Here is a 17,860-nt window from a genome sequence, read left to right on the forward strand (position 1 = left end):
CGGGGACAGGGTGATCAACCGATGCATCTGAAGATTTGATCCGGACCACTTGTCTAACAGATCCCACTGAAAGATCCTTGCATGGAACCTGCCAAAAGGAATTGCTTCGTAAGAAGCCACCATCTTTCCCAGGACTCGCATGCAGTGATGCACCGACACCTGTTTTGGTTTCAGGAGGTCCCTGACCAGAGATGACAATTCCTGGGCCTTCTCCACCGGGAGAAACACCTTCTTCTGTTCTGTGTCCAGAATCAAGCCCAAAAACAGCAGACGCGTCGCAGGAATCAGCTGCGACTTTGGGATATTCAGAATCCAGCCGTGCTGTTGCAGCACTTCCCGAGAAAGTGCTACGCTGACTAACAACTGCTCCTTGGACCTCGCCTTTATAAGGAGATCGTCCAAGTACGGGATAATTATAACTCCCTTCTTCCGAAGGAGTATCATCATTTCGGCCATTACCTTGGTAAATACCCTCGGTGCCGTGGACAGACCAAACGGCAACGTCTGGAATTGGTAATGACAGTCCTGTACCACAAACCTGAGGTACTCCTGGTGAGGTGGGTAAATGGGGACATGCAGGTAAGCATCCTTGATGTCCAGCGACACCATAAAATCCCCCTCTTCCAGGCTTGCAATAACCGCCCTGAGCGATTCCATTTTGAACTTGAACTTCCTTATATAAGTGTTCAAGGATTTTAAATTTAGAATGGGTCTCACCGAACCGTCTGGTTTCGGTACCACAAACATTGTGGAATAGTAACCCCGTCCCTGTTGAAGGAGGGGAACCTTGATTATCACCTGCTGAAGGTACAGCTTGTGAATAGCCGCCAGTACTACCTCCCTTTCCCTGGGAGCAGCTGGCAAGGCTGATTTGAGGTAACGGCGAGGGGGAGTCGCCTCGAACTCCAGCTTGTATCCCTGAGATACCACTTGTAGAACCCAGAGATTCACCTGAGAGCGAACCCACTGGTCGCTGAAGTTCCGGAGACGCGCCCCCACCGCACCTGGCTCCACCTGTGGAGCCCCAGCGTCATGCGGTGGACTTAGTGGAAGCAGGGGAGGATTTTTGTTCCTGGGAACTGGCTGTCTAGTGCAGCTTTTTCCCTCTACCCCTGCCTCTGGGCAGAAAGGATGCGCCTCTGACCCGCTTGCCTTTCTGAGGCCGAAAGGACTGTACTTGATAATACGGTGCTTTCTTAGGCTGTGAGGGAACCTGAGGTAAAAAAGTCGACTTCCCAGCTGTTGCTGTGGATACGAGGTCCGAGAGACCGTCCCCAAACAATTCCTCACCCTTATAAGGCAAAACCTCCATGTGCCTTTTAGAATCAGCATCACCTGTCCACTGCCGAGTCCATAATACTCTCCTGGCAGAAATGGACATTGCATTAATTCTAGATGCCAGCCGGCAAATGTCCCTCTGTGCATCCCTCATATATAAGACGACGTCCTTTATATGCTCTATGGTTAGCAAAATAGTATCCCTGTCGAGGGTATCAATGTTGTCTGACAGGGTATCAGACCATGCTGCTGCAGCACTACACATCCATGCTGAAGCAATTGCAGGTCTCAGTATAGTACCTGAGTGTGTGTATATACAGACTTCAGGATAGCCTCCTGCTTTCTATCTGCAGGCTCCTTTAGGGCGGCCGTATCCTGAGACGGCAGTGCCACCCTTTTAGATAAGCGTGTGAGCGCCTTGTCCACCCTAGTGGATGTCTCCCAACGTAACCTATCCGTTGGCGGGAAAGGGTACGCCATCAGTAACCTCTTAGAAATCACTAGTTTCTTATCAGGGGAACACCACGCTTCTTCACACAATTCATTTAACTCATCAGATGGGGGAAAAGTCACTGGCTGCTTTTTCTCCCCAAACATAATACCCTTTTTAGTGGTAACCGGGTTAATGTCAGAAATGTGCAATACATTTTTCATTGCCGTAATCATGCATCGGATGGCCCTTGTGGACTGTACGTTTGTCTCATCCTCGTCTACACTGGAGTCAGACTCTGTGTCGATATCTGTGTCTGCCATCTGAGGTAGCGGGCGTTTTTGAGCCCCTGATGGCCTCTGAGACGCCTGGGCAGGCGCGGGCTGAGATGCCGGCTGTCCCAAGGCTGTTACGTCATCGAACCTTTTATGTAAGGAGTTGACACTGTCGGTTAATACCTTCCACATATCCATCCACTCCGGTGTCGGCCCCGTAGGGGGCGACATCACACTTATCGGCTCCTGCTCCGCCTCCACGTAGCCCTCCTCATCAAACATGTCGACACAGCCGTACCGACACACCGCACACACACAGGGAATGCTCTGACTGAGGACAGGACCCCACAAAATCCTTTGGGGAGACAGAGAGAGAGTATGCCAGCACACACGACAGCGCTATATAACACAGGGATTTACACTATACTGAGTGATTTTTCCCAATAGCTGCTTATTAACACAATTTGCACCTAAATTTAAGTGCCCCCCCCTCTCTTTTTTACCCTTGTTGTACTGGATACTGCAGGGGAGAGCCTGGGGAGCGTCCTTCCAGCGGAGCTGTGAAGAGAAAATGGCGCTGGTGTGCTGAGGAAGATAGCCCCGCCCCCTCAGCGGCGGGCTTCTCCCGCTTTTTATAATGTTAATGGCGGGGGTTTTTGCACATATACAGTTTTATATACTGTATTATGTGCTATTTGTGCCAAAAGGTAAACTAATTGCTGCCCAGGGCGCCCCCCCCAGCGCCCTGCACCCAACAGTGACCGGAGTGTGTGGTGTGCTATGGGAGCAATGGCGCACAGCTGCAGTGCTGTGCGCTACCTTAATGAAGACATGAGTCTTCAGCCGCCGTTTTTCGTCTTTTTCTTCTGTCTTCTGGCTCTGCAAGGGGGACGGCGGCGCGGCTCCGGGAACGGACGATCGAGGTCGGGCCCTGTGTTCGAACCCTCTGGAGCTAATGGTGTCCAGTAGCCTAAGAAGCACAAGCTAGCTGCAAGCAGGTAGGTTTGCTTCTCTCCCCTCAGTCCCACGAAGCAGTGAGTCTGTTGCCAGCAGATCTCACTGAAAATAAAAAACCTAACAAATACTTTCTTTTCTAGTAAGCTCAGGAGAGCCCACTAGGTGCATCCAGCTCTGGCCGGGCACAGATTCTAACTGAGGTCTGGAGGAGGGGCATAGAGGGAGGAGCCAGTGCACACCAGATATAGTACCTAATCTTTCTTTTAAGAGTGCCCAGTCTCCTGCGGAGCCCGTCTATTCCCCATGGTCCTTACGGAGTACCCAGCATCCACTAGGACGTCAGAGAAAGGTTTTTCCAGTGTGGTTATTCAAACTATGCTTAGTGCTCTGACACTGGAATCAGCTCACATATATTACCACATATGGCACTGTTACTTTCTCTTACATCCTAGAGGATGCTGGTGTCCACATTAGTACCATGGGGTATAGACGGGTCCACCAGGAGCCATTGGCTCTTTAAGAGTTTGAGCGTGTGGGCTGGCTCCTCCCTCTATGCCCCTCCTACCAGACTCAGTTTAGAAAATGTGCCCGGAGGAGCCGGTCACAGCTAGGGGAGCTCTCCTGAGTTTCTCTAGTAAAGTTTATTTTAGAGTTTATTATTTTACAGGGAGACTGCTGGCAACAGCCTCCCTGCAGCGAGGGACTGATAGGGGGAGTAGTGTCCATCCTGCGGGGTCTGAGCCACTATCTCCACCGACTGGACACTGAGCTCCTGAGGGGATAGATCGCTCGCCCAGCAGCATGCCCCTACCCGCTTACAGAGCTGAAGATCAGTGTCGAGAAGATCAGCGGGGGGCCTGTATGAAGATGGCGGCAACAGGGTAGGAGCGCAGTATTAACCGCGCTTCGGGAGGCTCAGCGGTACATAGTGCAGAGCTGTGAGGGTCCCCCTGAGCCAGCGCCTACACCCTACACTGGTCACAAAGCCTGTCGGGGTACTGGGATCTCAGCCAGCATAAATCCTTAGGCCAGTATAATCCTATGAAGAGTGGGAAGACATTGCCATTTTGGGGGCGGAGCTTCTCAGAGCGGACCCAGCAGCGTTCAGCGCCATTTTCCTGCCTGCACAGCGCTGTCCAGGAAGAGCAAGTCCCTCCACAGCAACTCCAGCTATCTCTCACGGTACCAGGGGGTTGTAGAAGTGGGGGAGGGGAGGCTGCAAAATGACTGTGTAACCTGTTAAGGTGCACAGTCAGTTCTGATAGGGGGTCTCCCTTGATATAAAAAGCGCTGTGTGTGGGTTGGCTCCAATCTCTGTGTCTCTCTTGCCATTCTTGGGGGTGAAACTGTGTGTGTGTGTGTGTGTGTGTGTGTGTGTGTGTGTGTGTGTGTGTGTGTGTGTGTGTGTGTGTGTGTGTGTGTGTGTGTGTGTGTGTGTGGTGTCTGTGGTGTCTGTGGTCTCCATTAAGCAATGTCCAGGGATTCTGTGTCATATGCTGCAGGGGTTATGGCCTCTCAGGATTATCCTATTCCATGTAATCAGGATTGCACTGGTTTAGCACAGATTCCAGCAAGGGAGCCTGAGTGGTTATCCTCTATCATATCTATGATTTCTCAGATTTCTAATAGGGTTGCACAAAATGAATCTGCAACTCAGGCTTTACAGAACTCTACGGCAGTCCGGCTCAGTTCTGGTACCTCAGGGCTCCCCGCCGTATATTCACATAAACGTGCTCTTGCGCAGATCATGCAGGATGACACGGATACCGATTCTGACACTGCAGAAGGTGACGGGGATGTGTTGCGGGGGGCAGCATCTCTTGCAAAAGGGGTGCAGTTGATGATAGAGGCCATTAGAGATGTGTTGAATATTGCGGATATAACACCTGAGCAGGTTGAGGGGGCTTACTTCACTGACAATAAGAAAGCCTCGCTAACCTTCCCTGCGTCAAAGGAATTAAATGCTATTTTTGAAAAGGCTTGTGAAAACCCGGATAAAAAATTCCAGATACCTAAAAGGGTTCTGGTGGCATTTCCTTTCCCGGTAGAGGATAGGGAAAATATGGGAAAACCCGCCTATTGTTGATGCGTCAGTATCCAGACTCTCAAAAAAGGTGGTTTTACCTGTTCCAGGATCTACCACCTTGAAAGAGCCGGCTGATCGTAAAATTGATAATACTTTCAAATCCATGTACACGGCTTCTGGGGCAATACTACGTCCCACTATTGCCAGTGCTTGGATTGCCAAAGCTATAGTAAAGTGGTCAGGCACGTTTCTTGAAGACTTGGATACTATGGAGAAATGTGATATTGAATTGTTTTTACGTAACATTCAGGATTCGGCGGGATTTCTGGTAGAATCCATGAAAGACCTGGGTTCCATGGCTGCGGGAAGTTCTTCCATGTCTGTATCAGCACGTCATGGACTGTGGTTGCGCCAGTGGTCTGCCAACGCGGAATCCAGGAGAAGTGTGGAGACCCTACACAGGTCAGGCTCTCTTTGGGGAAGCATTAGATGCGTAGATCTCCACGGCTACGGCTGGTAAGTCACCTTTTCTTCCCTCAGCTACACCTGCTCTAAAGAAACCCTTTTCTTCAACTACATGATGGTGGACTGCACGCCCCGGAGGTGGGGCCAGTGGGAGCGAGACTCGGGCATTTCAGTCACTTCTGGGTGTCATCCGGCCTGGACCCCTGGGTGCAAGATATTGTGACCCAGGGGTACAGGCTGGAATTTCAAAATCTCCCTCCTCACCAATTTTTCAAATCAGGCTTGCCAGCTCTGCTGGAAGACAGGACTGTCCTGCAAGAAGCCATCCAGAAGTTGGCGGAGGCACAGGTCATTGTGCCAGTACCACCTCATATGCAAAACAAAGGTTACTATTCGAACCTTTTTTGTGGTACCGAAACCGGATGGTTCGGTCAGGCCCATTCTGAACTTAAAATCACTAAACCCCTTTCTGAGGGAATTCAAGTTCAAAATGGAGTCCCTAAGGGCAGTGATATCAGGTCTGGAGGAGGGGGAATTCCTGGTATCCCTAGATATCAAGGATGCGTACCTTCACATTCTGATTTGGCTGCCACATCAGGCTTATCTCCGATTTGCTCTGTTGGACTGTCACTTTCAGTTCCAGGCGCTGCCATTCGGCCTTTCCACAGCAGCGAGGTTATTCACCATGGTGATGGCGGAAATGATGGTTCTCCTCCGCAAACAGGGGGTGAACATAATGCCATATCTGGACGATCTGCTGATAAAGGCATCGTCCACAGAGAAGCTGTTACGGTCCATAGCTCTCACAACCCAGCTTCTCAGGGAACATGGTTGGATCCTGAATCTTCCAAAATCACATTTGGAACCAACCAGGAGGTTGTCCTTTCTGGGAATGATCCTCGACACGGAAGTGCAGAGGGTGTTTCTTCCAGAGGAAAAAGCGTTGGTGATACAAACAATGGTCCGGGATGTCCTGAAGCCAGCCCGGGTGTCGGTTCATCAGTGCATTCGCCTTCTGGGGAAGATGGTGGCCTCTTATGAGGCTCTACAGTACGGGAGGTTTCACGCTCAGTCCTTCCAACTGGATATCCTGGACAAGTGGTCGGGATCCCATCTACACATGCACCAGAGAATACGTCTGTCGCCAAAGACCTCGATTTCACTCCTCTGGTGGCTGCAATTACCGTACCTTCTGGAGGGCTGCAGGTTCGAGATTCAGGACTGGATCCTTCTAACCACGGATGCAAGTCTCCGGGGCTGGGGCGTAGTCACTCAAGGGGAAACCTTCCAAGGAAGGTGGTCAAGTCAGGAAGCTGGCCTGCCGATAAACATTCTGGAACTAAGAGCCCTCTACAACGGTCTTCTCCAAGTGGCCCATCTTCTGAGAAATCGGGCCATTCAAGTGCAGTCGGACAACGTAACGACAGTGGCTTACATAAACCGACAGGGCGGAACGAAGAGCAGAGCTGCAATGTCAGAGGTAACAAGAATCATCCTCTGGGCAGAAAAACATGCGTTGGCGCTGTCAGCAATCTTCATTCCGGGAGTAGACAACTGGGAAGCGGACTTCCTCAGCAGACACTATCTCCATCCAGGAGAGTGGGGCCTCCATCCGGAGGTGTTCAAGGAGGTAACATCTTTGGGGTCTACCTCAAATAGACATGATGGCCTCTCGTCTCAACAAGAAGCTTCGGCGATATTGTTCAAGGTCGAGGGACCCGCAAGCAGTGGCGGTGGACGCCCTAGTGACTCCGTGGGTGTTACAATCGGTGTACGTGTTTCCTCCACTTCCACTCACTCCAAGAGTTCTAAAACTCATAAGGAGAACAGGAGTTCAGGCAATCCTTATTGCTCCGGACTGGCCAAGAAGGGCTTGGTCGCGGATCTTCTGGATCTACTGCTAGAAGAGCCGTGGCCTCTTCCTCTTCGGGAGGACCTGCTGCAGCAGGGGCCGTTCGCCTATCAAGACTTACCACGGCTACGTTTGACGGCATGGGGGTTGAACGCTAGATACTAGCTCGGAAGGGCATTCCGAACAAGGTTATTCCTACCCTGATACAGGCTAGGAAAGGAGTGACGTCAAAAAATTACCGTCGTATTTGGAAAAAATATGTATCTTGGTGTGAGTCCTAGAAGTTTCCTGCGGTGGAGTTTCAACTGGGACGTTTTCTCCTATTCCTGCAAACAGGTGTGGATATGGGCCTGAGGTTAGGATCCATAAAGGTCCAGATTTCGTCCCTATCCATTTTCTTCCAGAAACAGTTGGCTGCCGTCCCTGAGGTTCAGACTTTTTTAAGGGAGTTCTACACATCCAATCTCCCTTTGTACCACCTACGGCGCCTTGGGATCTTAACGTGGTGTTGCAGTTCCTCCAGTCGGACTGGTTTGAGCCTCTACAGGAGGTTAAGGTCAAGTTTCTCACATGGACGGCTGTCACTTTGTTGGCCTTAGCTTCTGCTAGACGTGTCGGAGTTGGGGGCTTTGTCATGTAAAAGCCCATACTTGGTCTTCCATGAAGACAGAGCTGAGCTTCAGACACGTCAGCAGTTTCTTCCGAAGGTTGTGTCGGCATTTCATATCAACCAACCTATTGTGGTGCCAGTGGCTACTGACTCCTCAATTTCATCAAAGTCCTTGGATGTTGTAAGGGCTCTGAAAATCTATGTGAAGAGGACTGTTCGTCACAGAAAATCGGACTCTCTGTCCTGTATGATCCCAAGAAAATTGGGTGTCCTGCTTCTGAGCAGACGATCTCTCACTGGATCAGGTTCATTATCCAGCATGCGTATTCTACGGCAGGAGTGCTGTGTCCAAAATCTGTCAAGGCCCACTGTACTCGTAAGGTGGGGTCTTCCTGGGCGGCTGCCCGGGGTGTCTCGGTGTTACAACTTTGCCGAGCAGCGACTTGGTCTGGGTCGAACACGTTTGCAAAATTCTACAAGTTCGATACTTTGACCTCTGAGGACCTGAAGTTTGGTCTATCGGTTCTGCAGGAGCCTCCGCGCTCTCCCTCCCATTCTGGAAGCTTTGGTACATCCCCATGGTACTAATGTGGACCCCAGCATCCTCTAGGACGTAAGAGAAAATATGATTTTGGTTACCTACTGGTAAATCCTTTTCTCGTAGTCCGTAGAGGATGATGGGCACCGCCCAGCGCTTCGTTTTCCTGCAATCGTTATCTAGTTCAGTACAACTTTGTTGGTTACGTACTGCATTGTTACTTGGTAAGTAATGTTTGTAGTTGCTGCGTTTTCAAGCTAGTCAGCTTGATATGCCTTATATGTGTGAGCTGGTGTGAATCTCACCACTATCTGTGTTAAATCCTTCTCTCGAAGATGTCTGTCTCCTCGGGCACTGTTTCTAGACTGAGTCTAGTAGGAGGGGCATAGAGGGACGAGCCAGCCCACACTCTCAAACTCTTAAAGTGCCAATGGCTCCTGGTGGACCCGTCTATACCCCATGGTACTAATGTGGACCCCAGCATCCTCTACGGACTACGAGAAAAGGATTTACCGGTAGGTAATCAAAATCCTATTTTCAGTGGTGTGCCCTTAGACACTGATTCTCTAGTGTTTCTGATTTCTTGACTCCTGGCCAATCTACAGGCTGGTCTTGATATGGGCCTTCGTCTGGCTTGTCTTAAGGCTCAGGTTTCAACTCTGTCAGTCTGGTTCTAGAAGAGACGTGCTCCATGCCAGATTACGTACCTTCCTTCGGGGAGTACTCCAGATTCAGCCTCCTTTAGTTCCTCCTGTGGCTCTTTGGGATTTGACCTTGGTTTTTCGGGCCTTGCAACAACCTCCTTTTAAACCGTTGGATGTGAACCATGCAGATTCTCTTCCTCATGGCCATCGCAGAGTCTCGGATTTGGGGGTACTCTCCTGCCGCCACCACATCCCCACCTTTTGATTTTTTATCATGACAGGGCTGTCCTCAGGACTAAGCAGGGAATCACTGGTTTTCCATACTTGTCCTATATTGTCTTGAACTGTAAGGGCTTTTGTTTGTTCATTTGTTTATGTATTCTGTAATGGTCGCTGTGGATCCCTTGTGGCACCATATAAATAAATGAAAATAATAATAATACCTCCCCAAGGTAGTATCCAAGTTCCATATCAACGAGGAAATTGTGGTACCAGCCTTTCATAAACTTGGCCTTTCACCTGAGGAAACTTTGTTGGATGTTGTCCGTGTTCTAAAGATCTACGTAGGCCATACTAGTTTCATTAGAAAACTGGATTCTTTGTTAATTTTCTATGGATTTTACAAGCGTGGCTGGCCGATGCATAAACTTTGTCTCACAGGTCTACATACAACCTGATCTTCCAGTACTGATTACAGACTCTACTCGCTCTGTGGGACCTTCAGGGGAAGCACGCCATGGAGCACCTGCTGAACAACTATGCAAGGCCGCTACATGGTCTTCTGCCCACACGTTTCTTGGCTGCTTTGCCTTTTATACATTTGCCTGTCAGGATGCAACCTTTAGCCGCAGTGTCCTCCTTTCAGCTTAGGAGCACTCCTTCCCTATTATTACTGCTTTGGGACTTCCCCAAGGTAACCCTGTGGAGACTATGGACCCTGAAGAAGAAAATAAGAGTTAAATTTACCTTTAAGTCTTTTCCTTTGAGGTATATAGGATCCACAGGGCACCCACCCTAGCAGCACCTAGCTTCAATGGGTTACTCTTCTCGGTCACCAGTTCCCATCTCCTTATCGTGAGAGTGTGTTTTCTGTGTGTACCATCCCTCCTTCTCTCCTCAAACTGAAGGGGGAATGGGGGGTGGAGTATGAGGGAAGAGGGGTCCAGTGCATCCTGGGAGCTTGAAAAGCTTTGATGTTCGGTGCCTGTCCTAGTCTCCACCAGCATACAGCCCCAGGTAACCCTGTGGATCCTATGGACTTTGAAGAAAAAGTTAACAAAGATAAGTTTTACCATAACTTTCACAATACTTGGCTTCCTTTTCCTTGTTTTTCCTAAGCCTTTTGATACAGAGGTCTGTTGCCTATTGTATTGCACTTTTTATTTTTTACCACTTCTCCTGCACTTCTTCCAAGTTCCGCCACTCTGTTAAAGAATCGCTTACACATTTTCTCATCCCTACAAAATCAGCCTTCCTAAAATCCAACACCTTTGTTTTTGTATGGGATGAGTCAATCTTTATCTTTATGCAGAGCCATACTGCTTGATGATCACTGGATCCCAGGTTTTCACCCACTTTTACGTCCAATATTCTGTCTCCATTTGTAAGTATTAGTTCTAATATTGAGTCTTTTCGAGTGGGCTCCCTCACCAATTGCTGGAGTGATGCTCCCAGCAGGGAATTCAAAATGTCCTACTACTGGAACTAGCAACAGACACCTCCCAGGTTACATCAGGAAGATTAAAGTCTCCCATGATTATTACGTCTCCTTTTAATGCCATTTTAGTGATGTCCTGCAATAGGTTCTTGTCCAGTTCCTCTTCCTGACCCTGTGGTCTGTAGATCACCCGAATACAATGAATCACCCTGTTTCTATGGTCACCCAAAGAACCTCAGCTTTCTCTTCAATACTTTGTATTAAAGTAGTATTTATGCTTTTTTTTACATACATTGCTACCCCTCCTCCGATTCTTCCCATTCTATCCTTCCTAAATAAAGTATATCCTGGGGTATCTGGTCTCTAGGTTGACCACTATTGGTCGACATGGTTTCTAGGTCGACAGGTTCTAGGTCGACATGACAGAAGGTCAACATAAGTTTTTCACATTTTTCATTTTTTTTACTTTTTCATACTTTACGATCCACATGGACTACAAATGGGAACGGGGTTCCGGTAACTGTATGGAGAAAACGACACCAAAAAAGTAAAAAAACTCATGTCAACCTTATGTCATGTCGACCTAGAGTCCCTGTCAACCTAGAAACCATATCGACTTGCTTACTGTCAACCAATAGTGGTTGACCTAGACACTGTTGACCTAAGTGTGGTTGACCTTACATACCACACCCATATCCCGGTATAGGTATGTCCCAGTCATGATTTTCATTGCACCATGACTCTGTAATAGCCACAATATCTAGACCATCCCATGTAATTATTGAAATTCGTTTTGGGGATTTTATATCCTAAACTCCTAGCATTTGCACACATAGCTTTTAGGGTTTGGTTTGTGCTTCTCCTTTTCCTAGCTATGTTCATCTCTCTGCCTATGTTTATTTGGTTTTGATCTGAATTATCTTCTGTTGCTGTGGCTATGCTAACCATTCCCTTTGCCTGCAGAACCAATACATCTGTGTTGCGGGAGCAGATTGCTTTATTCCTATTTGGATCACTGCCCCCATCTGTTAGTTTAAATAGTTCCTGATGAAGCATCCAAACTGTTTACTTAGTATTCTCGTTCCCCTTGAAGATGGGTGCAGGCCATCACTTTTGTATAAGCTCCTATCTTGGCAGATGGTGGGACTATGGCCTATAAATCCAAATCTCTCCTCTTTTATGGCCATGAGTTCAGCATTAGCCAGGTCATTTGTCCCTAGGTGGACAATGACATCCACCTCCCCATCTTTTCTTGCTGCCTTCACAATTCTTAGCATGTGCTCATTATTCCTTGCAGCTGTGGCTCCAGGTGTCACAACTGAAGGCTGAGGCTGACCTGGGGAAGCCTCGGGCGTAGGGGCTGACGTGTACTTAAACCGGGGAGGTAATGTAGGATTCTTGGACATGCAGAGAACCTTAGCAACGGTGCCTGAAGGCGTGACCAAGACAACGAAGTAAAAAGTAAAGCTTGTTAATAAAACACACAGTTCTTATACACCTTGACAGTTCAGGAATATGGTAAGCTCAATGGTAGATTGTGCAGGTACAGATAACAGTACAGTTCAACAGGCGCAGTGGTAGTAGGATGCTGTGGCAATACAGAATGAGTGGAGCACAGTCTTTGTAAGACCCGGAGATGGACAGTACGTTGGCCACAGCTAACCACTGTAGTAGGGAACGAGTAGGTACTGACCAGCAGATGTCACTCTGGAAGCTGGAGGTAATAGTGATGCACAGAAGTTGAGATGAACACAGACGAACTGCTGGGGATGCCGGGTGGAACCGGCCCGGGTGGTAAGGTGCAGTGGAACTCACCAATGATGACAGAGTCCGATGGTGAGAGCACAGAGGGTGAACTGTGATTCAATGTTGAGACACCGATGGTGGATAGACCGATACTGGAACACTGCTGGGAGATGGAAGCCGGTGATGAATCACTGCAGATCACTGAGAGTGATGTAGGAACACTGCTGGAGTCAGGCAGCACCACAGGGTGGAAACTGGTGCGAGGTCTTTAAGTGGAGCAAGGTCACAGGAGCTGGAATACCTGGAAGCACAAGCTGGACCATCCACAGACAGGAGAGATATCTAACACTGGGATAGACAACCAAAGCACTGACGATTAGGCAGTCTTAATGCAGGATATTTATAGCAGCTGAGAAGCAGGTATTTGCTAAGCTATCAGGGAGAGTCCAGAGCGCAGTGGATAGGCTATGAAGAATCATGTGATGAGGCCAAACATGGCTGCGCCCATGATTGGTTCTGGAGGGAAAATCTGTTTGTCTCAGCATGTGGAAACCTGTAGTAATGGCGGCGGAGGACATGAGACGCCATCTACTGGAACAGGAGGAAAATGCTGACTATTCGCCATGACAGTGCTGCCGGGATCGCTGAGGGGAGACTGAGATTGCCTTGCAGCGTGCTGCACGCAGAGCAGGTGCAATCCAGACTTGGAGCACAGGGCCAGTCTCAGAAGGCACTTAGAAGGTAAAAACGTGTCCATGTGGTAGGGAATATAGAGTGTAAGCTCCCCTGGTGGGACTGATGTGAATGACTAAATATTCTCTGTACTGTGTAATATGTGTGCGCTATATAAAGATCTGTGAATAATAATAATACAGCTATTTTATCTCCAGCAGATGGCGGCACAAGCAGGAATGCCTTGGAGGGAGATCTTATATTGTCTGCCGATACTGACATAGAAGATAACATCACACAGGATTCTCCAGGAGACAGCCCCATTATGCTAAATATACATCCAGTACCTCTAAGCGCAGATATATCATCTGATCCCCCTAACTGCGAGGACTGTTCTCCTGGTACCTCAGATTTTGTTACACATCGTGCAGCTCATACACCTGATAAAGTATTTTCCTGTTCTGAGTGTGGGAAATGTTTTACTCGCACATCAAGTCTTGTTAAACATCAGAGACATCACACAGGTGAGAGGCCTTTTCTATGCAGTGAGTGTGGGAAATGTTTCACACAGAAATCAAATCTTGTTAGACATCAAAGAAGTCACACTGATGAGAAACCATTTCCATGCTCTGAGTGTGGGAAATGTTTTCAAACTAAATCACAGCTTGTTAAACATCAGAGACGTCACACAGGTGAGAAGCCTTTTCTATGCAGTGAGTGTGGGAAATGTTTTACACAGAAATCAAATCTTGTTAGACATCAAACAAGTCACACTGATGAGAAACCATTTCCATGCTCTGAGTGTGGGAAATGTTTTACAAATAAATCCGATCTTATTAAACATCAGAGACTCCACACCGGTGAGAGACTATTTACGTGTTCTGAGTGTGGGACATGTTTCACACAGAAATCAACTTTAGTTATACATCAGAGACGTCACACAGGTGAAAAACCATTTACATGCTCTGAGTGTGGGAAATGTTTTACATATAAATCTGCTCTTGTTAGACACCAGAAAAATCACACAGGTGAGAAACCATTTCCATGCTCTGAGTGTGGGAAATGTTTTAAAATGAAATCACAGCTTGTTAAACATCAGAGAATCCACACAGGTGAGAAGCCATTTTCATGCTCCATGTGTGGGAAATGTTTTACACAGAAATCAGCTCTTGTTACACATCAGAAAATCCACACTGGTGAGAAACTATTTTCATGCTCCGAGTGTGGGAAATGTTTTACACAGAAAGCAGCTCTTGTTATACATCAGAGAAGACACACTGGTGAGAAACCATTTCCATGTCCTGAGTGTTGGAAATGTTTTACACAAAAATCAAATCTATTTAGACATCAGATTTCACACAGTAGTAAAGCATTTCTAATGGCTGATACAAAACAGGGTTGTAGCACAGTTCCTGTCACAGTATTTGAACAATGTAAGTTAACCATCTGCAGACAATTGGAATAGATGTCATATAAGACTGGAGTAGATCACTCGGGTGAAACTAAAGCTGAGTACACACTAAACAATGTGTACCCAGCCCAACATCACTGCTGCCGGGACCCTGCATGTGGCAAGTGCATACAGCAGGACCAACGGGGGATGTCACTAGTGACCCGTGGGAGAGCATACCATGGGTACACACTAGACGATTATTCTGTTAGATATTGGCCCCACTCTCCACAGTAATATATACACATTTTCTCCCATTGCTAAATATAGAAACGGGTAATGTAGGGCGACTGGGGTGGAGAACGGACTTTCCAGGTCTTTCATTACAGATAGTTCCAGCTGCAAATCTTACATTAAATAAACAATTTCTATCTCCTATGCCGAGATGCATCATATTATATTGCAGATATCTTACTTCACTCCTAGATTATAATGTCTTATAGGTGATGCACCTACTTCTAGCTGCTATAAATGTGACACCATACACAGATATTGTACATTGCTTGTGGACCGGCCCACAAGTACAAGTATTATGGATGGATGCCAAAATTCTATTAACAATAATACTGATAACTGAATGTGTTGATGAAACGTGAACATTCTGCGCTATTTACTCCAAGACAAATTCATAGAAATTAACCAAAGGTAGCGGAACACAGAATGTAAAATCGCCAGCTGGCACTAAGAAGACTGTATTGTCTCAATGGATCTCTCCTGATCCTATCTCTCTAACCTTACATCCCAGACTTTGGGGGTCATTCCAAGTTGATCGCTCGCTGCCGATTCTCGTAGCGCAGCGATCAAGTAAAAACCTGGCAAAACTGCGTATGCTCCGCAATGCGCAGGCGTATCGTATGGGTACAAAGCGCGTCATTGCTAGTGAAGAATCCATTCGCACAGACGAACGCAAGGAGATTGACAGAAAGGGCATTTATGGGTGTCAACCTACCGTTTTCTGGGAGTGGTAGGGAAAACGCAGGCGTATCCAGGCGATTGCAGGGGTGTCTGACGTCAATACCGGGACCAAAAAGACTGAAGAGATCGCAAGCGCTAAGTCAAGAGCTACTCAGAAACTACACAAGCGAGCATCAACTCAGAATGACCTCCTTTATTCCTTGTTTCTTATGGACTGGACTGATGTATCCCTGCAAAAAGAAAAATGGTGGCAAAATTCTTCTATATATGGCTTCCTTATGTTCACACTTTGTCTGCAGTTTTTATAGAAGCACTGAGAATATGTTTCCAGTCTACCTCATAGTATAACCTAGAGGTACTTACCTCTGGTGTAGCAGTGTAATGTATGTATGAGATATATTCCATGTTTCTTTACCTTGTCCCTTGTTACTATGTTTTATATGTAAGAACAAGACCAGTATTGTTACATCTTTTAAAATAGCCCAATGTTATGGTACTGGGAATACTTTAAATGTCTGTATCTTCCTTTCTTATACATAACTTTCTCCAGCAGGCTCCACAGGTTATCTGGCTGGGTGGCTCTGGGGTGTCCTGCCCCCCGGACCTGAACCCCTATAGTTAGTGTTAGGGACTTACCCAATGAGAGGCTACCTTGATGCGGTGGGTAAGCTCATAGCCCTGGCCAGGAATATGCTAAATGCCTCTGGTTACTACAGGTTGAGCTAGTGTGAGATTGTGCACCTGCTACTTTTCCTCTTTGTCCACAGGTTATCCACAGGATAACATTGGGATATGATGGAGGGACAGCGGATTTGCACCAATCGGCTAAGAAAGCTTATGGCTGCTAAAAACCAGCAGCCATTTAACCATGGTCCGGCTCCTGCCGCACCAACCATAAAACTGATTTGCCTGAGCCAGGAGGCGGGGATATATGGATGGGCCCGTTGCATGCTGGGAGACCGAAAAGCTTTGACCGATTGGTGCAAATCTGCGGTCGCTTCATCATATCTCAATGTTATCCTGTGGACTTAGGAGAAATACCATTATCAACAGGAAGTTCTTACCATAACGTATATTTTCTTCTGTGTTATTGTCAAGATTATTGCTATATTCTTGTTACTCAGATGTATATATTTTGTTTTTATTTTATAAACTTGTCAAAAAGAAAAAAATTAAAATAATTTGCTTGCTTTACAGTTTCTTGCAGTTTAATGAAAAATATATATTTTTTGTTTTTCTTGGGGAGATTGTCTTTTCTTTTTAAGATAAATAAGCAACTAATGGAATTTCCTTGAGGGGAAAAAAAAACCCAAGGTATTGTCTGGACACTGCAAAAATAATACAAAACAAAGAAAAAAATTTGTCGGCACTTGTCACCACTGCTGCAAGTCAGTATGTATCTAGCAAATGACAGCATGTTCATATTTTGTTATTATTACATTTTATTTATAAAGGCGCCACAAGTGTTACGCAGCGCCGTACATAGGACCGCACAGGGAGACAAAACTTAACCGTACAGTAAATAAATAACAAAAGTAGAGTACAGGTAACCAAGAGCACCACAATTCTCAAAACATAATACAGCTTAGATGTAAGTAGCGAGGGAGTAATCACCGTACTACTTGGGGCTGGCGGCCATAGATAGAGATGAGCCTTTACCAGCAGGAGTGAAAGCGAGTAAAGATGGTCGCTGAGTAGGAGAGGGCTGTGAGTGAAATGTGTCGAGAAGAGAGCTTTGACAACAAGAGGAAAGAAGGCCCTGCTCTGAAGAGCTAACAATCTAGTGGGAAGAGGCGACAGACAGGTGACATGAGGTGCATGCAGGCGGGAGGTAGCCTGATGGCAGTATGTAAGCAAAGCAGAGATGGTCAATGCATGAGGCAGGGGGATGGAGGAGCAGCCTCATGCCTTGACCAGGACTAGGTTATGAGTCGGGAGGGTATGCTTTGATGAATAGGAGGATTTTCAGTGCCCGTTTGAAGCTTTGCAAGGTCGGGGAGAATCTAATAGGTGGGGGAGCACGTTCCACTGAAGGGGTGCAGCACGGGCATGATCTTGAACTTGAGCATGGGAAGCAGTGACCAGGATAGAGGAGAGGTGATGGTCATTGGCCGACTGTAGGGGGCAGGAGGGAGTATGAAGGGAGAGGAGGTTGGAGATGTAGGGAGCAGTGGAATTATTGATGGCCTTGTATGTGAGAGTGAGGAGTTTGAAGAGGATTCTGTAGGGGAATGGGAGCCAGTGCAGATTTTGTCAAAGGGGAGTGGCAGATGTGTAGCAGCGGGAGAGGAAGATAAGCCTAGCTGTGGAGTTGAGGACAGATTGGAGGGGAGCAAGATGTGAGG

The 17,860-nt window shown here is 47.3% G+C and overlaps 1 protein-coding gene across 3 annotated transcripts in view; it reads left to right on the forward strand.

The window, feature by feature from the left end:
* Positions 1–17,860, forward strand: part of LOC135054568 (oocyte zinc finger protein XlCOF6-like) — a 161,323-nt gene that overhangs the window by 20,196 nt on the left and 123,267 nt on the right. The window contains exons 7-8 of one of the 3 annotated variants that reach the window (XR_010243536.1): positions 13,369–16,077; positions 16,283–16,667. Coding sequence is in view for 1 of the 3 variants with exons in the window: in XM_063957724.1 (XP_063813794.1) it covers positions 13,369–14,346 (978 nt within the window). In the remaining 2 variants the exon portion in view is untranslated. Of the gene's footprint in view, positions 1–13,368; positions 16,078–16,282; positions 16,668–17,860 lie in introns of those variants that run through there. The other 2 variants (XR_010243537.1, XM_063957724.1) reach the window with 2 other exon arrangements.

The sequence above is a fragment of the Pseudophryne corroboree genome, chromosome 3, assembly GCF_028390025.1.
Source record: "Pseudophryne corroboree isolate aPseCor3 chromosome 3, aPseCor3.hap2, whole genome shotgun sequence".
Lineage (NCBI taxonomy): Eukaryota > Metazoa > Chordata > Amphibia > Anura > Myobatrachidae > Pseudophryne > Pseudophryne corroboree.